Source organism: Emydura macquarii, unplaced genomic scaffold, assembly GCF_026122565.2.
Source record: "Emydura macquarii macquarii isolate MOO-44397 ecotype Brisbane River unplaced genomic scaffold, CSIRO-AGI_Emac_v2 contig_2924, whole genome shotgun sequence".
Taxonomy (NCBI): domain Eukaryota; kingdom Metazoa; phylum Chordata; order Testudines; family Chelidae; genus Emydura; species Emydura macquarii.
Window position 1 is genome coordinate 3,924,082 of NW_027133061.1, and position 20,533 is coordinate 3,944,614.

The 20,533-nt window shown below is 63.0% G+C and overlaps 2 protein-coding genes across 2 annotated transcripts in view; both read left to right on the forward strand.

Annotated features, from left to right (window-relative positions):
- The first annotated feature begins 196 nt into the window (after positions 1–196).
- C2CD4D (C2 calcium dependent domain containing 4D) lies at positions 197–2,543 on the forward strand. Its single transcript, XM_067569546.1, has 2 exons — positions 197–276; positions 1,132–2,543. Exon 2 carries the CDS (start codon positions 1,238–1,240, stop codon positions 2,393–2,395), a length of 1,158 nt encoding a protein of 385 aa, XP_067425647.1. The 5' UTR covers positions 197–276; positions 1,132–1,237; the 3' UTR covers positions 2,396–2,543.
- Positions 2,544–13,990: 11,447 nt separating this feature from the next.
- The window catches only part of RORC (RAR related orphan receptor C), a 57,834-nt gene continuing 51,291 nt past the window's right edge, over positions 13,991–20,533 (forward strand). Inside the window, exon 1 of the mRNA XM_067569389.1 lies at positions 13,991–14,104. Coding sequence (XP_067425490.1) covers positions 14,059–14,104 — 46 coding nt within the window. The 5' untranslated portion in view covers positions 13,991–14,058. The remainder of the gene's footprint in view (positions 14,105–20,533) is intronic.

Below are 20,533 nucleotides of genomic sequence, written 5' to 3' on the forward strand. Positions count from 1 at the left end.
TGCTTCATTCCCTCCTAGATCCAGGCATTGTTATAAATCCCCGGTGCGCCGGTGACTTGCTGTTTATGAAGGAGCCCCCTGCTGGGAAGTGAATCTGCCAGCACAGCACCCGGCTCCTTGTCTCCCTTCCCAGTAGGCAGCTGACTCAGAGAGTGACGTTGGGAGCCGAGTGCTATAAACCCCGGGGCAAAGGCTGGCGGATCCCAGCTGCTGTGGTGCAGCAGAGAGAGCATGAAGCTGAGGTCCCCGTCCTGCCGAGGAGAGCGCTGGGGGCAGGTGAGGAAGGGGGCTGTGGTTCGGGGGAGCCGTTTACACACAAAAAACTTTTCCAGCCTGGCTTCTCCAGGGGTGGGAACGGGCCAGGGTGCAGGCTGGGGTCGGCTGCAGCAAGGGGCTTTGATGGCAGGTAATTCAGGCCGTGGGGAGCAGGAGAGATGGGAAGGGGAAGCCGTTTCCAAGCATGGCTGTGGTTTTGTTTTTGTTTTTTGGCCCAGTGTCACACTGGCCGATTATCCTTTGGCGTGGCCCTGCCGGCAGCTCCTCTGGGCCTCTGGGGCAGGCACAAGGCTGCGGCGGTACCCCGGGCACCGCTGAGATACACAGCGCAGAGGACAGAGGGCTGCTCTCCCTGTGGATTTGGGTTGGGAAAGAGAAATCAGGGCCCCCTGGCTTTGCAGAGCTGGGGAGGGGACAGGACACGGGGAGTTAAGGGCTTTGAAAAATATTGCATTGCTAAGGACAAGAACGAGTCCAATATTTCAAAATGTCAGTGCTGCCTAGTGGTTACAGCAGAGGAGGGCTGGGGCTTAGGACTCCTGGCTTCCAGCCCCAGCCGTGGGAGGAGAATGGGGCTAGTGGTTTAGAGCTGGCGGTGCTGGGAGTCAGGACTCCTGGCTTCCAGCCCCAGCCCCTGTGAGATGCTGCACGTGCTAGCGTTTGCCTCGGCAAAGGCTCCATCCAGGGCTGTAAGATGCAATAGAGACTAGCCCCCCCCACCACCACTGCTTGGAGTGTTCCTCCCCTTTAGAAAGAGCCCCCTTGCATGGGGAGAGCTCGGTTATCTTACAGGGCTGGTCACCCACCCTTTGCCGCCCACAAAGTCTTTAACTTGCTGCTTCTGGTTCTTCCTAGGAGGCTTTTGACTCCGGGCCCTGGATGGGGGTTTCCTCTGCTCCCCGGCTGCCGGCTGCCCCCCCAGCCCACATCCCCCGTTCCCGCAGCCGCTGACTCCACGGCGATGTTTCTCTCCAGACGCAGGGCCGTCAGCAAGGAGCCCTGGCCACTGCCCGCCTGCCCCAACGTCCTCACCCCCGACCGAATCCCCAAATTTTTCATCCCCCCGCAACTCTCCACCCAGCGAGGCAGAGCCCCCTGTGGAAGCCCTGATTCCCAGTGGAGCCCCCAAGGGAGCGGGAGCCCTGAGGCACTCAGGGCCCGAAGCAGAGCCGGCACCCGGCACATCATCCGGATAGAAAGCCTGGCCCAGGACTCGACGGCGAGGACAGTGGGTGAGGCTGGCCAGCTGCTCCGTGCTGCCCGCTCCATGCCCCACCTCACCAGCCCAGGCGACTTCCCCCTCCTGCCCGAGAGCCCCCACACGCTCCGCAGGGAGTCCCTCTTTCACGCCACCTGCCCGCCCCACTGGATCTCCCCCAACCTCTCCCCAGAAGCCGGCGCCCGGCTCTCGCCCCTGGAGCTGCGGCGCTGCCAGCCCTTCTCCCAGCCCGGCGCCTTGGACAGTGACACGGCCTCCTCCGCGGGTTCCTCGCCCTTCGGCTCCCCGCGGCCGGGGCGCTCGCCAGACCGCCAGGCCCACGGGGGCCGGCCCCTCTGCCGTCGTCCCCTGGCGGCTCAGGCGCCGGGCCGGGCCCACTCGCTTTCCACCGAGGAAACCAGCTCCACCGACGCCAGCCCCAGCTTTTCCCGCCGTGGGACCGGGCCCGGCTGGGGGGCAGGAGCCAGCTTGGCCCCGCCACCCTTCTTCCTCCTGGACTTCAGCTGCCGCCCGGTGCAGGTGGCCCGGGAGAACACGGTGGCGCTGACCCCCCGCGGGCACCTGCGCCTCTCCTCCGAGTACGTCGCCGCCAGCCAGCGCCTGCGGGTCCGGCTCGTCAGCGGCGAGGGCCTCTACCCCCGGCCCTGCCACCCCCGGCACCTCGGCTGCTGCGTGGCCCTGCAGCTGCGCCCGGGCCCGGGCCCGAAGCAGCGCAGCGTCCTGGTCAGGAGGAGCTGCAGCCCCATCTTCAACGAGGACTTCTTCTTCGAGGGCCTGGCCCCCCACGAGCTGCCCGCCCGCAGCCTGCGGCTCAAGGCGCTCGGCAAACGCTGCGGCGTGGGGCGGGACGCCGTGCTCGGCAAGGCCGAGGTCCCCCTGCCTGCCCTGCTGCCCCCCTAGGGGCTCCACGCCCCGCGAGCCAAGGGGTGGCGCTTGCTCCGGGCCGGGGCCGTGGGGACATCAGGGAGGACCTGGGAGGAGGGCGACTCAGAGGCGAGTTTCGGGGGGCCCCGAAGAGCTGGGTGCGGGTCCCCAGGCTCGCCGTGCACGGGGCAGCGGCCGCCCGGCTTGCAGAGGACTGTGCGTTTCTTTTTGGAAAATAAAAAGGAGCCCGCGCTGCATGGGATCTGGGCCGTGGCTGCTGCGGGGGGCTGGACGTGGGGGGCAGGCTGCAGCAGAGGGAGGGCCAGGGCTTCATGGAGACACTGTGGTATGAGCCAGCCCTTCCCCAGCCCCCCATTTTCTGCCCCCCCCTTCCCCTCCCATGCCATTGCCTGCCCCCTTTCCAGTCCCCCTTCAATTGCCCTACACCCCTCCCTTCCCCCCATGGTCCACCCCAGCCCTTCCCCTCAACTACACGCCCCCATCCTCTCTCCTCCCGCCACGGTCCAGCCCCCTCCCCTCCAGCAGCTGCTCCCCAGCTGGCGGTGGGGGGAGGAGGCGTCTCGCTCTGCCTGCGACATGCCACCGCGGGATCCGGTTCCTGCTGCGGTGGGGGGGGGGGGGGGGGGCAGAAGAGACACGCCAGCTGGGTTTGCAAGTGAAAGAGAGAGAGCTGCCCCGCCACTCGCCCAGCAAAAACACCCCCCTCCTGCCCCCGGGCTCTGAGCTGCATGACAGCGCCGCTGCCCTGGGCCTGGGTCTGACCCCCACACCCTCCACCCGGACCCTTCAGTGCTACCAGCAGGTGGCGCTCCTGCCTGCGCTACAGCTGGAACGAGCAGCAGCTGGCAGTAGTAGGTTCTTATCCTCCACTCTGTGGCTGCCAAGGGAGCAACAGCCTCTTGTTCCCCCCTCCCCCCCGCCTCAGGTGGCTGAACTGGTTTTCCGCTGGGGAGGCGGCAGAGGATCGCGCACCCCTGGGTGCCTCCAGCACGACTGCTGGCAGCGCAGGGGGAAGCGGCATTTACCAGGCAGCAGGTTTAAAACACAGAGGAGGGAGCTGCTCTTCCCCCTCCGCACAGTCAACCTGGGGAACTCCCTGCCGCAGGAGGTTGTGAAAGCAGAACTGGGTTCAGAACAGAGTGAGCTTGGCGGATGGGGCCGTCAGTGGCTATTAGCCAGGGGGTCAGGGGTAGAATCCCACACTCGGGCTGGGTCTAACCCTACGAATGCCAGCAGCCGGGACTGAGCGACGGGGGCTGGGTCACTTGATAACGGTCCTGCTCTGTCCATTCCCTCTGGCCGCTGTTGGGCGACAGGATGCTGGGCTAGCCGGGCCACTGGTCTGACCCCCTGGGGCCGTTCTAACCCATTCCCTCTCCTGCCCCGCCAGCTAAGGGGGTGAAATGCCCGGCTGGGTGTTGGCGCCCAATGGGAGGGCGGATGGGCTAAACGCCACCGAATGATGCTTAGAGCTGTCACCAAGGGGCTCGAGGAGGGGTTGCTGCCTGGGAGAGCTGGCTCAGGGTCCCTGGGGTGCTGGAATGGGCACCATGCAGCAGCGTTAGTAGCCCCACGTTCCCAGCGCTGAGCAGCCTTTCGCCAACCCTCCATTAGCGCCTTGGCAGGCCTGGGCCCCTGGGGGCAGGGGCAGGACGGGGATCCCACTGGTGGCCGTTCTGGGGGAGCCCCAACCTTGCAGGGTGGCCCCTGCCCTGTGGCCAGTTCCTCACGGGGGAGGGGGGAGACGGCGGTACAAAGTGGGCGCCAGCACTGAGGGCGGAGGGACAGACCCGCAAGGAGGCGGGAGGATGTCATAATGCCCCCCAGAGGCAGGGCAGATGATAACAGGGACCTTAAACGCTTCTCCCATCCCGGGGCAGGCAGAGCCCATGTCCTGCCGCAGTCGCTCAGCACATCCTGGGCCCTTTGCACGCCCGGCGCTGCACAAGAGGCTCTGCCGGCCATCCTGCACCTCGGCTCCTTGCGACGGGGTGGGGGGGGGAGAGCGAAAGCTTCCGGAGAAGTTGCCCCCATCGGTCAGAATAAAACCCGGGGGGATCTAGCTGGAATAGAGCTGCCACCACCATCGGTTTTGAGCATCTCAGAACACTTTGATGCTCACAGACCCCCCGAGAGGGAGGAAAACACCAGTATCCCCATTGTACAGGTGGGGCAACTGAGGCCCAGACAGGTCACGTGACTCGTCCAAGGCCACACAGCGAGGCTGTGGCAGAGGAGAGCACTGACCCAAGGGCTCCGCCAGCCCAAGGCGAGGGCGCTATCCACTGAGCCATCCTGCCTCTCAAGCCAGCGGGGCAGAGAAGCACTCGAGATGGAGCTGCAGCCTAGTGATTAGTGACAGGGAAGACTGTCCCGAGGGCGCCTGCCCCATGCAGGCCCGTTTGGCTAGCGGGGAGAGATGTGCAGGGCTCTTTCCTGCTCTGCCACAGCCCCCCAGTCCCTTGTGCTCCTCCGACCCCTGGGATCCACCTCAGCCACCGCCCACCCCGCAAAGCCCAGCTCCCCTGCCAACCAGGGCCACACCCCCCTCTCACTCTCAGCAGGCTCCTGCCAGTGGGTCTATGGGGGAGGGCGTCTGGGGCTCAGACTGGTGCTGAGCTGGAGGGGATTAGAACCAGGGCGGGGGAAGGCGTGGCTGGATTTGTCCCATCCTTTCCGGCGCGAGATGCTCGTGCTGCCCCGACGCAGGGCGCGACTGCAGCGTGGTGGGGCGATAGGGGCAGGCGACATGGACAAAGGCCCCGAAATCCACCACTGGGGGATGCAAGCCGTTGAACGGGCAAGGTGCCAACCAGCTGGGAAAGACGAGGGGGCTCAAAACCCCACACCCGGCGCAGCGCGGGAGCCGCCAGCCCACGGGCCTGGTCTGGTCCGGCGTGCCAAGCAAGCACAAACGCAAAAGGGGCCTTTGGTAGGATGCCCGGCAGAGGGCACTGCTGGGCAAAGAACTGGCCCGGCTGCAGCCCCATTCTTCACAGCCTGCCTTGCTCTTTCCTTGGACAAGCTGCTTCCCTGCTCCGTGCCTCAGTTTCCCCATCAGTAAAATGGCATCATCATATGGGCAGGGGAGGGAGGAGAGGCAGTGAGACTGAAGTAATGAGCGAAACCCTGCCGTGGAAGACGCCAGCGAGGACAAAATATCCTTCATGTTTTCTTTCGTTCTTGGGTCCCAATTTTTCGCCCAGGTTGCCAAGCAGGGGGTGAAGACGCAGAAGCCGTGATTGCCTGAGTCTCTTTCTAAACCTGTCGAACTGGAAGGAACCGGGCACCGGGCGTTTTTTGAACAAAGGCAGGTAAAGCCAGGGGAATGTTCCTCCACCACGGAGCTAGAGCCGTTGTGCAACTGGAGAAGAAGAAATCAAGGGAAAGAATTTTTAACAGCCACCTGTTGCATCTTGTCTTAACTTGTCTGGGACCTCTTTGGGGCAGGGACTCTCAGTCTGTCTGTGCAGCGCCCGGCACGACGGGGCCCCGATCTCAGTTACTCTCTGTCCGGCCAGCGCCTGGCACAAGGGGTCCCTGGTCCCAGCTGGGCTGTCTCAGCCCCACCATAATACGAAGAGCTTCTTGCCGTGCTGCCCTGGGGACGGACGCTTTGCCCCTAACACTGGCTACGAGGAGTGGGAAGGGGACAGGGGTCCTTTCCCAGCTCTGTGTCTGGATCCAGCCCAGGGCCGGAATGACATGAGTTTGCCGGGTCTCGGTCCAGTTCCTAACGAGACAAGCGCCCACGTCCACCCCCTCACCCATGGGCAAGAGCCAAGAGGCCGGCGGACTGAATGGTCCAGGGAGATTGAACACCCCTGGCATTGGGAGGGGGCCTCTCAGCTAGGCAGGTGGGGCCAGGGGCGGAGACCCTTCCCCCAATTCCTCCTGGATAGGCCCCCTGAGCAACTGAGGACTCAGTCGCGTGGCCCAGCCTGAACTCCCGACTCAGCCTTTTCCTGGTGCCCGGCCCAGGCCCAGCCCCGCAGCGTGAACAGCGCCCAGCTCTGCCGCCTGCTCTTCTGGGCGAGGATCCAGCCTCTCGGGCGTTCCCACGGGACACGGATGGGGGGTGACGGGAAGGAAACAGGCCCTGCTCTCTCCCCCTGGAGGACACAACCAGCAAAGCTGCCTTCCAAGAACCGACCCCCCAGTGCAGCTCATCGACACAGGCCCTGGGCTCTGGGCAGAGCAGAGCTACTGGTATTAGGTGTAGCAGGGTAGCACGCGCAAGCCCGGACCGAGATCGGGGCCACCCATGGTGCTGGGCGCTGCCCAGACCCCAGTGGTCATCAGTGCCATGTTGCGCCGGGCGCTGCACAGACACAGGGTAAGAAGGCGGTCCCTGCCCCAAGGAGCCCCCAGTCTAAACGGCCAGCGGGTGACCAAGGCAGGCTCACTACCCCCCCATTACAGCTGGGGAACAGGGGGTGGTGGCAGACCTGCAAACTGAACCTGGCTCTTCTGGGTCCCCGGCCAGCCCCTTAACCACCCTTCCTGCCTGGGCGCAGCAACTAGCCTCCGCTCTGCCTGCGTACCTCCCCCCGCCCAGGTCTTATCCTCACCCCCCACAGCTGTGTGCTCAGGGGCCGGCACCGTCGCCCTCGGAGTTGGGTCTCGACCCGCAGACAGCAGTGCTTGAGCCTCACATGGCTCGTGCCACTCATGGAGACATTTGAAGCAGCTCAGGGAGGCAGGTCAAGGTCATCCTCCTCCTCCTTGTGCAGAGGGGGAAACTGAGGCATGGAGACTCTCCCACGGGCTCACCGAAGTAGGCAGGCCCCCCTGTTCCCAGCCGAGCGCCCCACACTGCTCATCGTGAATCATTCTCTGGTGCCCAGATGCCAAAAGCAGCGAAGAACAAATCATGTGTGTATTGCAGCGATGGGTGAACTGGCCCTTTAAGAAAATGTATGGGGTAAGCCCAGAACAAGGGCATGCTGGGACATATAATTCCCAGATGGAGCAGTAGGATCCATGGCTCCTGAACTCTCTTAAGGGGCTGCTTGCCTGTGAACAGACCCCTTCTGCTCCTGGCTTGGAGCACCCCTATTTCGTCCATCTGAGTGGGAGGTGGTGGGAAATCTGGATCCAAACTTTACACGGGGCCGGGTGCTTTCAAAGAGCCGCCGTGTGCACCTCCCTCACGACTGCCCCCCTAGGGCTTCCGCGTGCACAGGGAGTGTGCAAAGCGCCCCCATATTTGCACATGCAATTGCTCGCACAGCCAGCGCGTGGTTGGCATGTGCCGATCAGGATGCTTGCAGGTGTGGAGGAAGCGTCCCGCCTGCACGCCCCGGTTTTCACACGCCAGTGCCGATTGTGCACTTCTTGCCACTCGGGCCCAGGCTTGCACGTGCAAGAAGGCTAAAGCGTGCAATGAAGCGTGCGTTTTTGCACCCGCACTTCCATGCCGGCTCGTAAATCTGGCCCATTTCACCTTCTCATGTTTAATGGCCCCATGGCTGGTTGCTCTCCGACCACAACCGGCCCTGTAACATCTGGCACCAGGATGGCGGCTGTAGGGGCTCTGGGGCCGGCTAAGCTGTCTAGGCAGGGGGCAGGGGAGGGATCCTATAACCCACGCCAGCACCCGGTTACCCACTGGCCCCTAAGATCTCCTGTCAGTGCCCGGCACAGGACACGGAGGAGAATGGGAATTTTGGCAGGGCTAGAAGCCGGGTTGCTGGATTCAGTTGCCTTTAAACACAAACAGGAACTCAGGACTTGGTTTCTAGAAGAGGGTCTGCCTAGCCCACCGCTCCCAGGCACCAACCCCCAGAGGTACCGGAAGAGAGCTGCAGAGCAGGTACACCTGTGCCCCTCTGGCTCACACACGCCTCTTCTAGAAGGCTGGGCACAGCTGGAGCGCACATGGCCACGCACTGCTGGACGCTGGGCACAGCTGGGATGTGCATGCCACAGCTGGCACGTGAGGGTGGGGGGGGGGGGGGGGCCTGGAACCTGGCCAGCTCACCGGCAGGATGGGTGAGCAGGGAATCCCTCCAGCTGTTGCCACGGAGAAGGGGAGATGCCTGGAGACTGGCTGCTGGCAGCAGAAACTGGAGCTGGGATATTCGGTGACACCCCCAGGGTCACACTGGGAGCCTCTGGCCACGCTGGGAATTGATCCCAGAGCCTGATTCACACACCTATTCTTCCTCCCGTGGAGGGGGGAGGGGAGCTCAGTTTCCACTCCCCCCCAGCACCGCTGCATCCAGCTGGGGTGAGGGGGAAGGAAGAGGGGGCCCAGCCCCCCAGCGAGCTGGGGAAGGGGCGTTTGGTGGCCTCTTACTTCAAGTGGTGACTGTGGTTTCCGGCGAGCAAGGCACACGAGCCAGACGGGAGCTTTGCCTAGCGCCCGGCCGAGATGCCAGGGGCAGATAAGGGTCCAGGGCTGTTCCTGTAACCCTGCGCATGTCAAGCACCGTGTGGGCAGCACTTACCGTCAGCCCCTCTCCCGGCCCTCGCATAACGCACGGGAGGCTGGCGCAAAGCACCCACCCGAGAGCTGCGTGGCTCCGCCCTGGGGGTTACGTGTGTGGAGGAGCCCCTCAATCCTGACCTGCAGCCCTCCGCTATTCCTGCCCTGGGCTCCCCCACACGCTGAGCCCCACGGATGCCCCTGCTGTTCAAGCCTGGGGTTCCCGAAGGCAGGGGGCTGTGGGTCAGGATCAAGGGGTATCAGGAGATCTGAGTGGGGGTGGGAAACCCAGGACTCGGATGGGGGGGGGGCTGTGGGTCAGGACTGAGGGGCACTGGCAGTGATGGGGGGTGCCCAGAGCTGGGTTGCGGGGGGAGAGAGGGGCTGTAGGTCAGGACTGAGGAGCACTGGCAGAGCCGAGCTAGTTCGCATGTTACTGAAGTGTAGCCGCGGAGGGGGGGGGGCTTAGCGCGTCCCTGCCCCCGCGGGCTGGAATCTCTGATTCACGTCCAACCACAGGTTCTCAGCCCCTCTCGGGAGCGTAACCTTCAGGACGTGACTTCCTCCGCAGCCCCCGCTCTGCCCCAGGCCTTGTTTGCAAGCGGCCCTCAGCCTGCCCCCAGGCTCAGCCCCCTGCCAGCGCCAGCCTGGCGGCTGCAACGCCAAAGGGGGCAGGCACTGGAGCAAATAGCAATTCAAGCACCCGCCACCCTGCTGACGTGTCTCGTTCCCTGCCCCGTCTAGGCCAGGCTCTGAGGCCCATGCTGCCCTTTAGCCTCTCTCTGAGCAGCACCAGCCGGGGACAATCAATGCCAGCGTTGACAGCCCCCCAACGCCGCGCAGGGACGGCTCAGCCAGTGTTGAAATGCAGCCAGCTCTGGGGGGAAGCCTGGCAGCTGGGTGAAACCCACCCTGCATTGCAGCACCGGATGAGGGATCCCAGGGCAGCGTTGCTGCATAGCTGCTGCGCCCCACCCCCGGGGTGGCTGCATTTCAGAACTGATCATTAGGCTCCGGTGGAACAGAAGGTGCTGGGCAAACGTGAGGTAACCGGCCAGCGGGCGGCTTTCACCCCGGGCGGCATCTTAGGGGGAACGATGCCTCAGGAGCAGCCGCCCACTGAGATCTAGCCGCAGGTGGCCAAGCTGGTCCCGTGGGTGCAAGTCCCCGGGTTACAGGCTGGCATGTCCCTTTCCCAGTCTCGGTGCAGGAGCAAGAGGGCGGCAGGCGCGGGACCCAGACGCCAGCTGTCCAGGGCCAGCGGCTCATTAGCTGCTCGGAGCCCCAGCTCTGTCTGCCACTCCTTCTGTGGCACGCCCAGTGCCCGGCCTCCCGGGGCTGCTCCGTGCCAGCAGCCAAACTTGTTCACCCGCTTCTCCTCTCCGATGGCACGTGACCAGAGACGTGAACCTCCACGCGGCTCCCCACCAGGACATGCCACAGCTCCTGCACGCCCACCGATCACACCCCCCCTCCGGCCACACCAACCAATCACACCCGCGCAAACCCGCCCACATCCACCAATCACACCCCCGGGGACCCACCCATCCAAGGCCGTTCCCACCAATCACACCCCACTCCAACCCACAGCAACACCGACCAATCACACTCTGCACAAACCCATCCCAATGCCACAAGAACACATGCACACCCCCAGACAGAACCCCCCTGACACAGCCCCCCCAAATATAGCCACCCCATGTCTTGCAGCCTGGTGCTGCGGCCGCCCCACAGACACCCCCTAGGTCCCTGCGAGAGACCCTCCCCGGCCCCACATGCAGCTACCACAGCCCAGGCCCTTTCCCTCGTGCTCCACGCAGCCCTGCCTCTCTCCCCAGCTGGGTGGCTCAGTGCCAGGAGCCCGCAGCATCGCCCGGCCGGGTGCCAGCTGCGTCTCGCAATGGGCGTAGCTCTGGCGAGTGACTTGCCCGACGAGAACGGGGAGACTTGCCCTGATGCTGCCTGGCTGGCCCGCCCTGTGTTTGTCTGGCTGGCCCAGGGGGCTGGGATGCATGGGGTCCAAGGCAGATCCTCCTTAGCCAAACCGCGGGGGCCTGCCGGGGGGAACCCGGATGGGGTAAGGGGCTTTGTCCTTTGATAGGTTCCTGGGGAGCCCCCTTTCCCATCCCAGGTGGAAGCAACAGTGCTTTGGCCAAGCCTGGCCTCACAGCCAGGGACCATCAGCAGCAAGGAGCCAGAGAAAACCACAGGGTCTGGCTGTGTCCAGCCTCAGTCCAGAATTCCTCTTCGGATCCAGCTCCGCCCCGGCTGTTCCCTATTGTGAGGGACGTCTACATGCGGAGGGGGACAGATTGGGATTAAGGAGCAAAGCTGCAGAGAAGCCAAGCACAGGAATAGGGGGGAAGTGAGTGCTGCAGGTCTGGACTGAGGGGCACTGGCAGAGTTGTGGGGCAGGCGGAGAGCCCAGGGCTGGGACAGCAGGGCCAGGGGGGAAAGGGAGGGTGTCGGGATTGAGCCTCCTGAACAGGCAGGTGATCCTAATTATTCCAAGCAGCCTGGTGGAGTCAGGCCTGCCCCCCACCCCACCCCAGTACGCACCTGCTGCCCCACGTTACATGGGCTGCTCTTTGGGGCTGGGAGAGGGCAAAGGACCATGTGTGATTTGCTCAGGGTGCATCATTATCTGGGGCTGGGTCCACTCTGTCTGTGGGGGTGGTGGGGCAGCGCAGGACTCCTGGGTTCTGTTCTCAGCACTGTGGATCCAGGGGGCTTTCCCCTGCCATTTCAACCCCAAATTTTACCCCAAGAAAGAGGTAATCAAAACCAAAACAGTAGAGCCAGATTCACCCTGGGGGTAACTTCAGTGGCCTTTTGCGCCCCTCCCTAAGGTCCAAATCCTGTTCTCAGTTACTCTAGTGTAAATAGGGTGTAACTCGCTGGAAATGAATGCAGGGATGTGGTGTAAATCAGGAGTAGCCCATGGAAGTCAATAGAGGGATGTGGTGTAAATCTGGACTAGCCCATGGAAGGCAATGGGGGGATGGGGTGTAAATCCGGAGTAGCCCATGGCAGGCAATGGGGCAGGCGGTGTAAATCCGGAGTAGCCCCTGCCCACGCTGCCCGCACGTGCCTCCCGGGGGCGGGTCCCGGCTGGGCAGGGCCGGTCACGCGGCGAAGGTGTGGCGGGGGAGGGGCGGGCTGCCCTCGGGCCGGTCCAACCTCCCGCACCGACCCGGCGCTGGTTGTGTAACGCGGGCGCCCAGGCCCGGCTAATCGAGCGCTGCTCCCCCGAGCCACGCGTGGAAAAATACCAGGGGCCATGGTCACCGCGGGCGGGGGTGGGGTTGGTCCCTGGGAGGGGGCTCCTTGTGGGGGGAGGGGAGGCCGTGGGTGCTCAGCCCCCCAGGAAATCTAGGGTGCTGCTGGCACCTCCAGGCACGGCGGCCGGAAAGGTGACGTGGGCAGCCAGAGACATTAGCACCCCCAGGCTCCCAGGGATCTCAAAGCACTTTGCAAACATTCACTAGCTTCCTTTCCCCCGTGCGGGTTCATGCTGTCCCCCCTTTAGACATGGGAAACTGAGGCAAAGTGGCTTGCCCCAGGTTCGTGGCTGCACCAGGAAGGGAACCCCTCCGGCTGGGAGGGGGGGGGGGAGTTTGGGATGGAGTAGGGTGACCAGACAGCAAGTGTGGAAAATGGGGACTGGGGGTGGGGGAGAATAGGTGCCTATGTAAGACAAACCCCCGAATATCGGGGCTGTCCCTATGAGTTTGGGGCCTCTGTTCACCCTAGGGTGGACGGGTCCTGCGTGGGAACTCGGTGAGGCCGTGGGGCACGGAGCGAGATTCAGGCCTCCGGGCCACTCTACCCTTAGCTCTGCCCCTTGCTGGGTTGCAGTGCCCTGCACTGCCACAAGGGGGGACCATAGCTCCCTTCCCTGCACCTCTGGGCTCTGCTGTCTCCCAAGGCCTGGGGATGGGGGCTCCCTCTGCCACCCCTCCCCCCCCCCAGCTGGGGGGTTCTTGCATTTTTGCCCCAGGAGCATCTCTTGCTGGAGGGGGCCTGGACTCCCTCTCTCCCAGCCACATTCAGTGGGCCCCATCTAGAGCTGGTCGCTACCATGCAGAGGGTGGGGGTGACCCCACTCTCCAGCGCCCTGGGGAGAAAGTGGGAGGGTTTCCCTCTGGAGGGAAGGGGGCGGGAGGAAATGGAAGCAGGGGGAAGCACTGGGGGTATTTCTATGTGGGTCCGTCGAAGCGAAGTTCTGGAGAGGTGATTGCAGAGGGCAGGGGCAGCCTCTGGTGGGAGCCTCCCCCATTGCTGTCCTGCACTCACGGGACTCCTGCAGTTTCACTCCTGTCTCCCCTGAGCGGGGAGCTGGGCCGGTGGCGGGGTCTTTTCCTGTCCCATCTCTCTGGGGCTCTGCAGCCTGGGGGGCTCGGGGCGTGGTGGCCAGGCCTGGAAGCTGGGGCAGGGGGTGACTGGCACTGGAAGGCAGTCGGCAAAGCCTGTCCCTGCTTTGACATTCCCCAGCCCCTCCGCAAGAGGCTGTCAGTGGCAATGTCTGCTGTGGGACAGATGGGGGAAACAGGCACGAAGCCTGGTTTTCCCCCAAGGTCACCTGGATAGCAAGAAATAGAACCCAGGAGTCCTGCCAGCCAGCCAGCCAGCCAGCCGCCCCCCACTCTAACCACTAGACTCCACACTCCTTCCAGCGCTGGGACTAACACCCAGGAGTCCTGACCCCCCCCCACACGCACCCACCCACCCGAGTTCAGTGACCCACGAAACCCCGGCTTCCCTAGGAAGCTGCCGCTAACCACAGCGACCTCCCCAAGGGAGGAGACTCGTTCCCAGCCCGGGCTGCGCTGGCAGCTTTATACCCCGGAGGCAGAGAATTGGGGGGGGGGGTGGAAATGGGGCTCCCCCTACAAAAAATCTGAGCTGGGGGGGCAGGACCCTTTCTCGGAGAGGTTCTTCCCCCCCAGTCACCTCCGGGGCTGGGCTGGGAAGGTGCAGGGCTGGGCCGGGGGAGATGCTGGGGTGCAAAGGGGGCGGGGCCGGGAGGATGCTGGGGTACAAAGGGGGGGGGGCGGGGGCGCCGCTGCCTCCCGCCCGCCGGCGAGTGCAGCTGCCGCCGCTCCTCGGGGAGCGACTCCTCTCCCCTGCCCGGCCCGCCCCGGCCCGGCGCCTCCCTCCCTCCCTCCCCCAGCGGCGGCTGCCTGCACCCGGCTGGCCCGGTAGAGGCGCCGAGGGTCCGGCCCCAGCGCGCAGCGGAGCGGAGCCCATGGAGCCCGGCGGCGGCAAGAGGCAGCGGGACGGAGCAGGCAGAGGTGGGGCGAGGGGCAGCTGGGCGCGGGGGGGCAGCTGGCAAAGGGGGGGGCAGCTGGCTGGGAGCCATTGGGGTAGTTGGGGAGCATCGGGGCAACTGGCGAGGGAGGCTGGGGGACTTTGGGGTAGTTGGGGGGGCAGCTGGCGAGAGGGGGCAGGGGGACATAGGGGCAATAGGGGGGTATCGGGGCGGCTGGTGAGAGGGGGCGGCTGGTGGGTATCAGGGTGGCTGGCGAGGGGCAGGTAGCGAGGGGGAGCACCACGCTGGCTGGCTGGGTTGCTGGAGACCGGCGGGACAAGGGGGCACCGGTGGCGCTTGCCGGGGAGGTGGGCAGAGCAGAGCAGCGCTGCTGGCGTCAGGTCGGTGGGCGCCTGGGAGTGGGGCGGGGGGCGCTAGAAGGAGACTGGGACCGAATCTGACCCCAGTGGACAGCTTGAAGGAGGCTTCCCCGCATGGCCAGCGAGCGGGGCAGAGATACCCCGGCGGGAGCACCTAGACGTGTGAGGGACGTTTCTCTCCCCACTTCGTCCTGTCTCATTTCACTGACTTGGCGACCCCGGCTCGGCCCCAGGATTGTTTATTCCATGGGCTGTGGCCTGGTTTTGCTTCATTCTGTGGCCCTCTGCTTTCCTGCCTGGCCCATCGGCAGTGGAGCTGTGCCGGCCAGGAACATTCCCCCCTCACGGCAGTGTATGGGTTTGTATGCCACGCTGCCCTCTGCCGAAGGGGATCAGAACTGAGCAGCTTTGTGTCATGCGCCCTATACTGCTCCGCCAAAAGGGAGAGTCTCCTTTAGTCGGGTGGTAGCGGATCTCTGTGTCCTACCCCCTTGCTTAGGGGTGGGAGGATGGCCTAGTGGATAAGTCGCTGTCCTACAGCAGGAGAGCTTAATTCAATTCCTTCACCTCTCTGGGCCTCAGTTTCCCCATCTGCACAGTGGGGACAATGACCCTTCCTTTGTCTGGCCTGGTCACACTGTGAACTCTTTGGGGCGGGGATGCTCTCTCAAAGGGGACCTGATCCCAGCTGGGATCCTTCTAGGCAACACCGTAATACACCTAACGAGGTCTCCTGGTGCCTGGAGGTTCCGAGAGGCGTGACGTACCTGTGGATTTCTTTGGATTTTACAGTTCAGGTCTCTCTAGTTTGTGATGCTCCCTCCCTCTGATTTTTCTCCCTGAGTTGTAAACAAAATCAGCTGCTTCTGCCCAGAACCTTCATGAAGTGATTTGCACGGTGGCTGCGGCGTGGCATTAAATCAGGGAGCATCTGACTGTGGGCTCACTTGTGTGTGTGCCGTGGAGATGCAGATCTCGCGGCTGCCTGTCCAGCTTCCGAGTTACGGTGCTGTCAGTCCTGGCGCCCCTGACTCCTGGAGCGAGACCCCTTTCACGCCTTCTGCACAGCTGGTCCCGCCACCTGGTCTCCTTGGGTGTGGAGCCCAGCACTCAGAGGGGCTGGGGGGGATGGCTTGTGGAGCTTTGCCGTTGCTTGCAGACTCCAGCAACGCGCTCTGCTCTGCTGGGACAGGCACCTGTGCTGGCATCTGAGACAACAGATGCATCCCCAGTGCAAGGGACGGAGCAAGGGCTGGTTTAGGCAATGGGCCTGCAGAACGTTTTCCTTGCTTGACTCTATGGTGTCTTTAGGACGAGCTGTGAGGAGGGACCTCAGGTCCCAGGCAGGTTTCACGGGCAGTGTCAACCTGATCACAGAAACCTGCTCCTGAACTGGGGAAGGTCAGGGTGGAGGGATGTCGCTGCAGCTATTCATTGCTAGGCCCGGGGGACCCGAACCCTGGCTGGGCTCGTAGTGAAATGCTGGAGAGGCCGGCTGGCCTAGAACTTGGGAGAGCTGGGTTCAATTCCATGCTGTGAAATGGGCAAGTCGCTTAGCCTCTGTGCCTCAGTTTCCCCACTGAGTCAGAGCTCACAGGGCTAAAACCAGTGCATCTTCACCCTCCTGCATCCACTTACTGTCCGGCTTTAAGTGCTGGCAGCAGTGTTGTCTAGTGGCTAGATCTAAGGACATGGGACTACTGCCGTGGGACCCCTTTCCAGAGCTGAGAAGGGAGAGTGTGGTCAAAGGGCTCGCAGTTAGGACTCCTGGGCTCCTTTCCCAGCCTGGGAAGGCAGTGCAGTCTAGTGGTTGGAGCAGTGGACTGGGGTTTACGGATCCTCGGTTCTGTTCTGAGTACTGGGACGGGGAGCATCTGTCGATCGCATGTCAGAGCTCCTAGGTTCTGTGCCTGGTTTCTGAGTGAGGGAGCTCCCGGGGATAGACTGGGGTGGGGACCGGCAGTCAGGACTCCTGAGTTCTATCCCTGGCCCTGTGAGAAAGGGTGACCTAATGGAGAGAGCAAAGGGGACGCTGGGGGTCCCTTCCCAACTCTTCCACTCTTTAGGGGGTTTGTGCCTCGGTTTACCACCTCCCTTTGTCTCTGGCTGGGGAGGGGGGAGGCATGTGTCATGAGGTTAAATGAATGCAAGCGCTGCTGTCCCAGATCCCTGGGCACTTCACAAGCAGAGATCCGAGTACTATGGTATGTGTGCTGGCTGCCCGCTCCCAGGGCATTGGCTAATGCTGCCATGCAGATGCAGCAGTGGGCAGTGGTGGATGCACTGGGAGGCGCCGGGTTGCTGGCAATGGCTCCATTGCCTAATGCCGGCTGCGTTGCTGTCACGCAGACGAGGCTGTTGTTTTCCCTTTGGGTGGGAGCCTCTCCTTGGAAAGGTCCAGTGCCTGGCTGGAGGACCGAATCCCAGCTGGGTCATGAACACATTACTGCAGGGGCAGGATGGCCGGGTGGGTAGCACACTGGCCTAGGACTTGGTTTGATTCCCTACTCTGCCAAAGACTCCCTCCATGGCCTTGGGCTAGTCACTTAATCGCTCTGTGCCTCAGTTTCCCCAACTATACAATGAGGATAACAGCCCTGCCTCACAGAGGGGTCTGGAGGATAAATACATTGGAGATTGTGCAGTGCTCAAATACTATGGTAGTGGAGGCCAGGCATGTACCATAGATTGCTCCAGGCCTATGGGAGATTCAAGGAACCGTGTCTCCATTGTCCCCTCCTTCTGCAGGGCCCGGAGCTCTCGTGGGGGAAGTGGAAAAGCCTTTGTCACATCCCCCTCCAGTGGCTGGACTGCTAACGCAGACCTGTGTGTGGCTGTCTTGGAGACCTGGGGTTCAAGCGCGGCTGTTATAAAAGCATCAGATGGTGGAAGCCCCTTTCCCATTGTGAGAACAGCGCATCCGTGGCGCACAGATCTCCTAAGGGGAGAGGCCTTGGCGGATGAATGCCCTCAGCATTTGGGGTCCCAGCAGACAACTGTTGACTAAGGGCCTGTCTGCCCAGCAAAAAAAAAAACAAAACAACCCCCGAACCCTGGGCGAAAGGCTCTCTTATGCTCGGTCTCAAAGTATTCTGGTTATTGTCCTGGGGCAGAGTCTGCAGCGTGAGAGAAATTAGCATTAGGTGTGCATGGATCCTAGGCTGGTTGCATTTAAACAGAGAGAGAAAAGTGATTAGAGCAGGGAGGGTGGGGGGTCAGGACTTTTGGGCCATATTCCCGGTGCTGGGAGAGGAGCAGGGTCTAGTGGTTAGAGCGGGATGGGGTCTGGGAGTCAGGAGTTCTGGCTTCCATTCCCAGCTCTACTGTTGGGCTTGCTATGAGACGCTGGGACTGTGCCTCGGTTTCCCCATCTGTAGAAAGGGCATAACAATACCGGCCAGCCTTTTACAAGGAGCGTACCGCGGCCTGGATGAAAGGCGCGGCGGCAAGGTATTAATCAGACCGTGTTATATAAGAGCTAATTGGTGGTGGTAGGAACAGCAAGGACCGGTCAGCTGGCCGAGAGCATGTGTCAGGTGTGGTTCGCGGCGAGGGCGTCTGTAGCCGCCTCTGGGATACACGGTGGCACACGCCACTGGAGAATTTGCTAGGGAGGTGCCGGTGTGTTTCTCATGCTGTGCAACGCTCAGGGTGGGGTCACCCAAGCACAGAGGCCTGTGATCTCCATTTCCTCATGTCTCCATCGCAGCAGGGATCCCAGACGTTGGCCAAGTCCCAGTGACCGAGCTACTTCCCTCTGTGCCTCGGTTTCCCCTCCCTCCTCTGTGCATTTAGACTGTCTGCTCTTCGGGGCTGCCTCTTGCTCTGTGTCTGTACAGTGCCTGGCGCAATGCGCTCTCCGCTGGTGCTACCATAATGCACCTAATAATGCCCCGGTGGAAGCCGAGGGCAACCCCCAGCCCCTCTCGAGGCTGATTTTAACGGCTGGCTTCTAAGACGAGGGAGAATGTGAAAGCGGCCCCGTCCCCTGCAAACCGCACGTCTTCGCGTGTTGCCCTCCCCCCCACTTGTATTTTTAACCAGTGGGATGTAAGCTAATCATGTTAATGCGCTGGCCGTGGTGCAGGGCAAAGCCGGCTCATGGCGCTCGACGCGGCCTGCTGCGTAATCCCTTGGTAATTCCCACCCGGGAGTCTCCCCCGTTTCAGCAGTGGGGACCCGGCTGAGGTGGGAGATGCGCGCGGCACCAGGGACCCGATCCCGCCAAGTGCGGCGTTCCCCCGCATCCCCTCAGTTGATGGAGGGCCCTTGGCAGGATTGGATCCCTCTGCACGGCTCTCCCTCAGTTCACCCCTCCGGCGAGATGGGCCCCGGCTCCGCTCCGGCCTCGCTGACCCTACTTCACCCTGCCCTCTCTTCATCCCTTCTGGTCAATTCAGATCCGGCCACGCCGGATCCCGCTAGAGAACGCTGGCGAGCCGCGGGCGTCTCTTCCACCGGTCTGGGCTTCACCCCTTCTTTAATGGAGATGAAACTGCGCCGGAGCAGCCCCCGCCCGCCGGGCGGCCTGGTGCAGTCAGCGCGTGGACGGAGCTCTTCGTTTTCCTTCGTGCACAGGGGACACCCTCCCCCTACCTTTCCAGCCCCCTAGCTGCCGGGGCAAGGAGCTTCTGCATTAGCCCAGCATCTGGGCTGGGCCCCGGTGTCAGACTGAGGACATCTGCAAAGGGCAGAGGCCAGCTCCTTCCATCTTTCAGGCCCAGCAAGCCCTTGGAGCCCTCGTCCCACAGAGAGGGGAGCTGCCAATAACCTGGCACCCCTGGGTGCTGAGATGGCGTCCCCTGGCTTAGAGCAGGCATGAGCAGGTGCAATTCATTGCAGAGAACTCCAGGGGACGTCTCGGGCAGGTGGCAGCAGTGGGTTAACGGCTCATAAACCATTGGAGCGAGTTAAAATAAGGCATCTGGTGTAATCAAAGACGTTCTTCTGGGGAGGGGGTTGCAAAGGTGGCAGGGGACCACCCGGCCTGGGGTCCCAGGATGGCAATGGGAGCCGCAGTGTGGAAGGAGGTCGGACATCACCGGTCCTGTTGGCATTGTGCCCAGAGATCTCGCCGCACCGGTGCAGCAGGCCGCGGTCTGACCCTCTGTGCAGATGCTGCTTTGGCTGCTCCTAGCATGGGATGCTGATGCTTTGCTTCTCGCTCGCTTTAGCCCCGCCCAGTCTCGCTCTGTTATCGGGGACCCCACGCGCACGAGGGGCTGTACGAGCACCCGACAAAGGGATGGTCCCTGCCCCAAGGAGCTTCCAAGCCAAGAGTCCCTCTGTCGGACTTAGGCCCCCGTGCAAGCCAGAGGGAGCTGGCCTACCCGTTCCCAGGGGAGTCACTCTTGCCGCAGCTGGATTAGATGGGTCTAGTGCTGGCTAGTCTCTGGCCTGCCCATCCAATCTCCTCCCCACACTTGTCCCCTGGCATCTTGCCTGTAAGGCTAATGAATAGCCGCCAAGGGGGAGGATTCACAAGTCGCAGGCCGGCGAGGGCAGAGGTGCCCTCAACCCAGTCTCCGAGTGACGTGGGGTTTTGGAGAGGGGAGTTGGGTGCGGAGGGGAAGGCTCTTGCGCCCTGCAGCGATGCGCTGAGGAAAGTGGCTGGCAGGGGAGCCTGGCAGGCCGCTTGTGAGCTGGATCCCGCCATGCTGGGGCGGTGGGTGGGGTGCATGGCACTGGGGTGTGGTGTGGTTTGGCGGGTGCCGTCTTTGGTGAGGACCTTTGGGCACGTGCTGGGCCCGGCACGGGCTCGGTGCAGCGGTACAGTGAATGGTGCTGAGCTGTGCCAGGCATGGGCTGATGGGCGGGTGCCGTGGGGGCCCGGGGGCTGGCAGGTGGGGGCACGGGTGCTGTGCATGGCATGGGGACATGGCTTGGTGCTGCGTGGGGTGCAGGCTGGCAGATGGGTGCTATGTGGGGGCCTGGTGGACAGTTGCCGTGTGGGGTGCAGGCTGGTGAACTAAGAAAAGTGGTCCATCTATCCCCAGATCCTGTCTTCTGACCGTGGCCAATGCCAGGTGCCTCAGAGGAAATGAGCAGAACAGGGCGATTATTGAGTGACCCATCCCCTGTCGTCCAGTCCC

Bases quoted from the DNA above. Each gene is read 5' to 3' on its own strand.
- C2CD4D (XM_067569546.1), top strand. From the start codon at position 1,238: ATGTTTCTCTCCAGACGCAGGGCCGTCAGCAAGGAGCCCTGGCCACTG.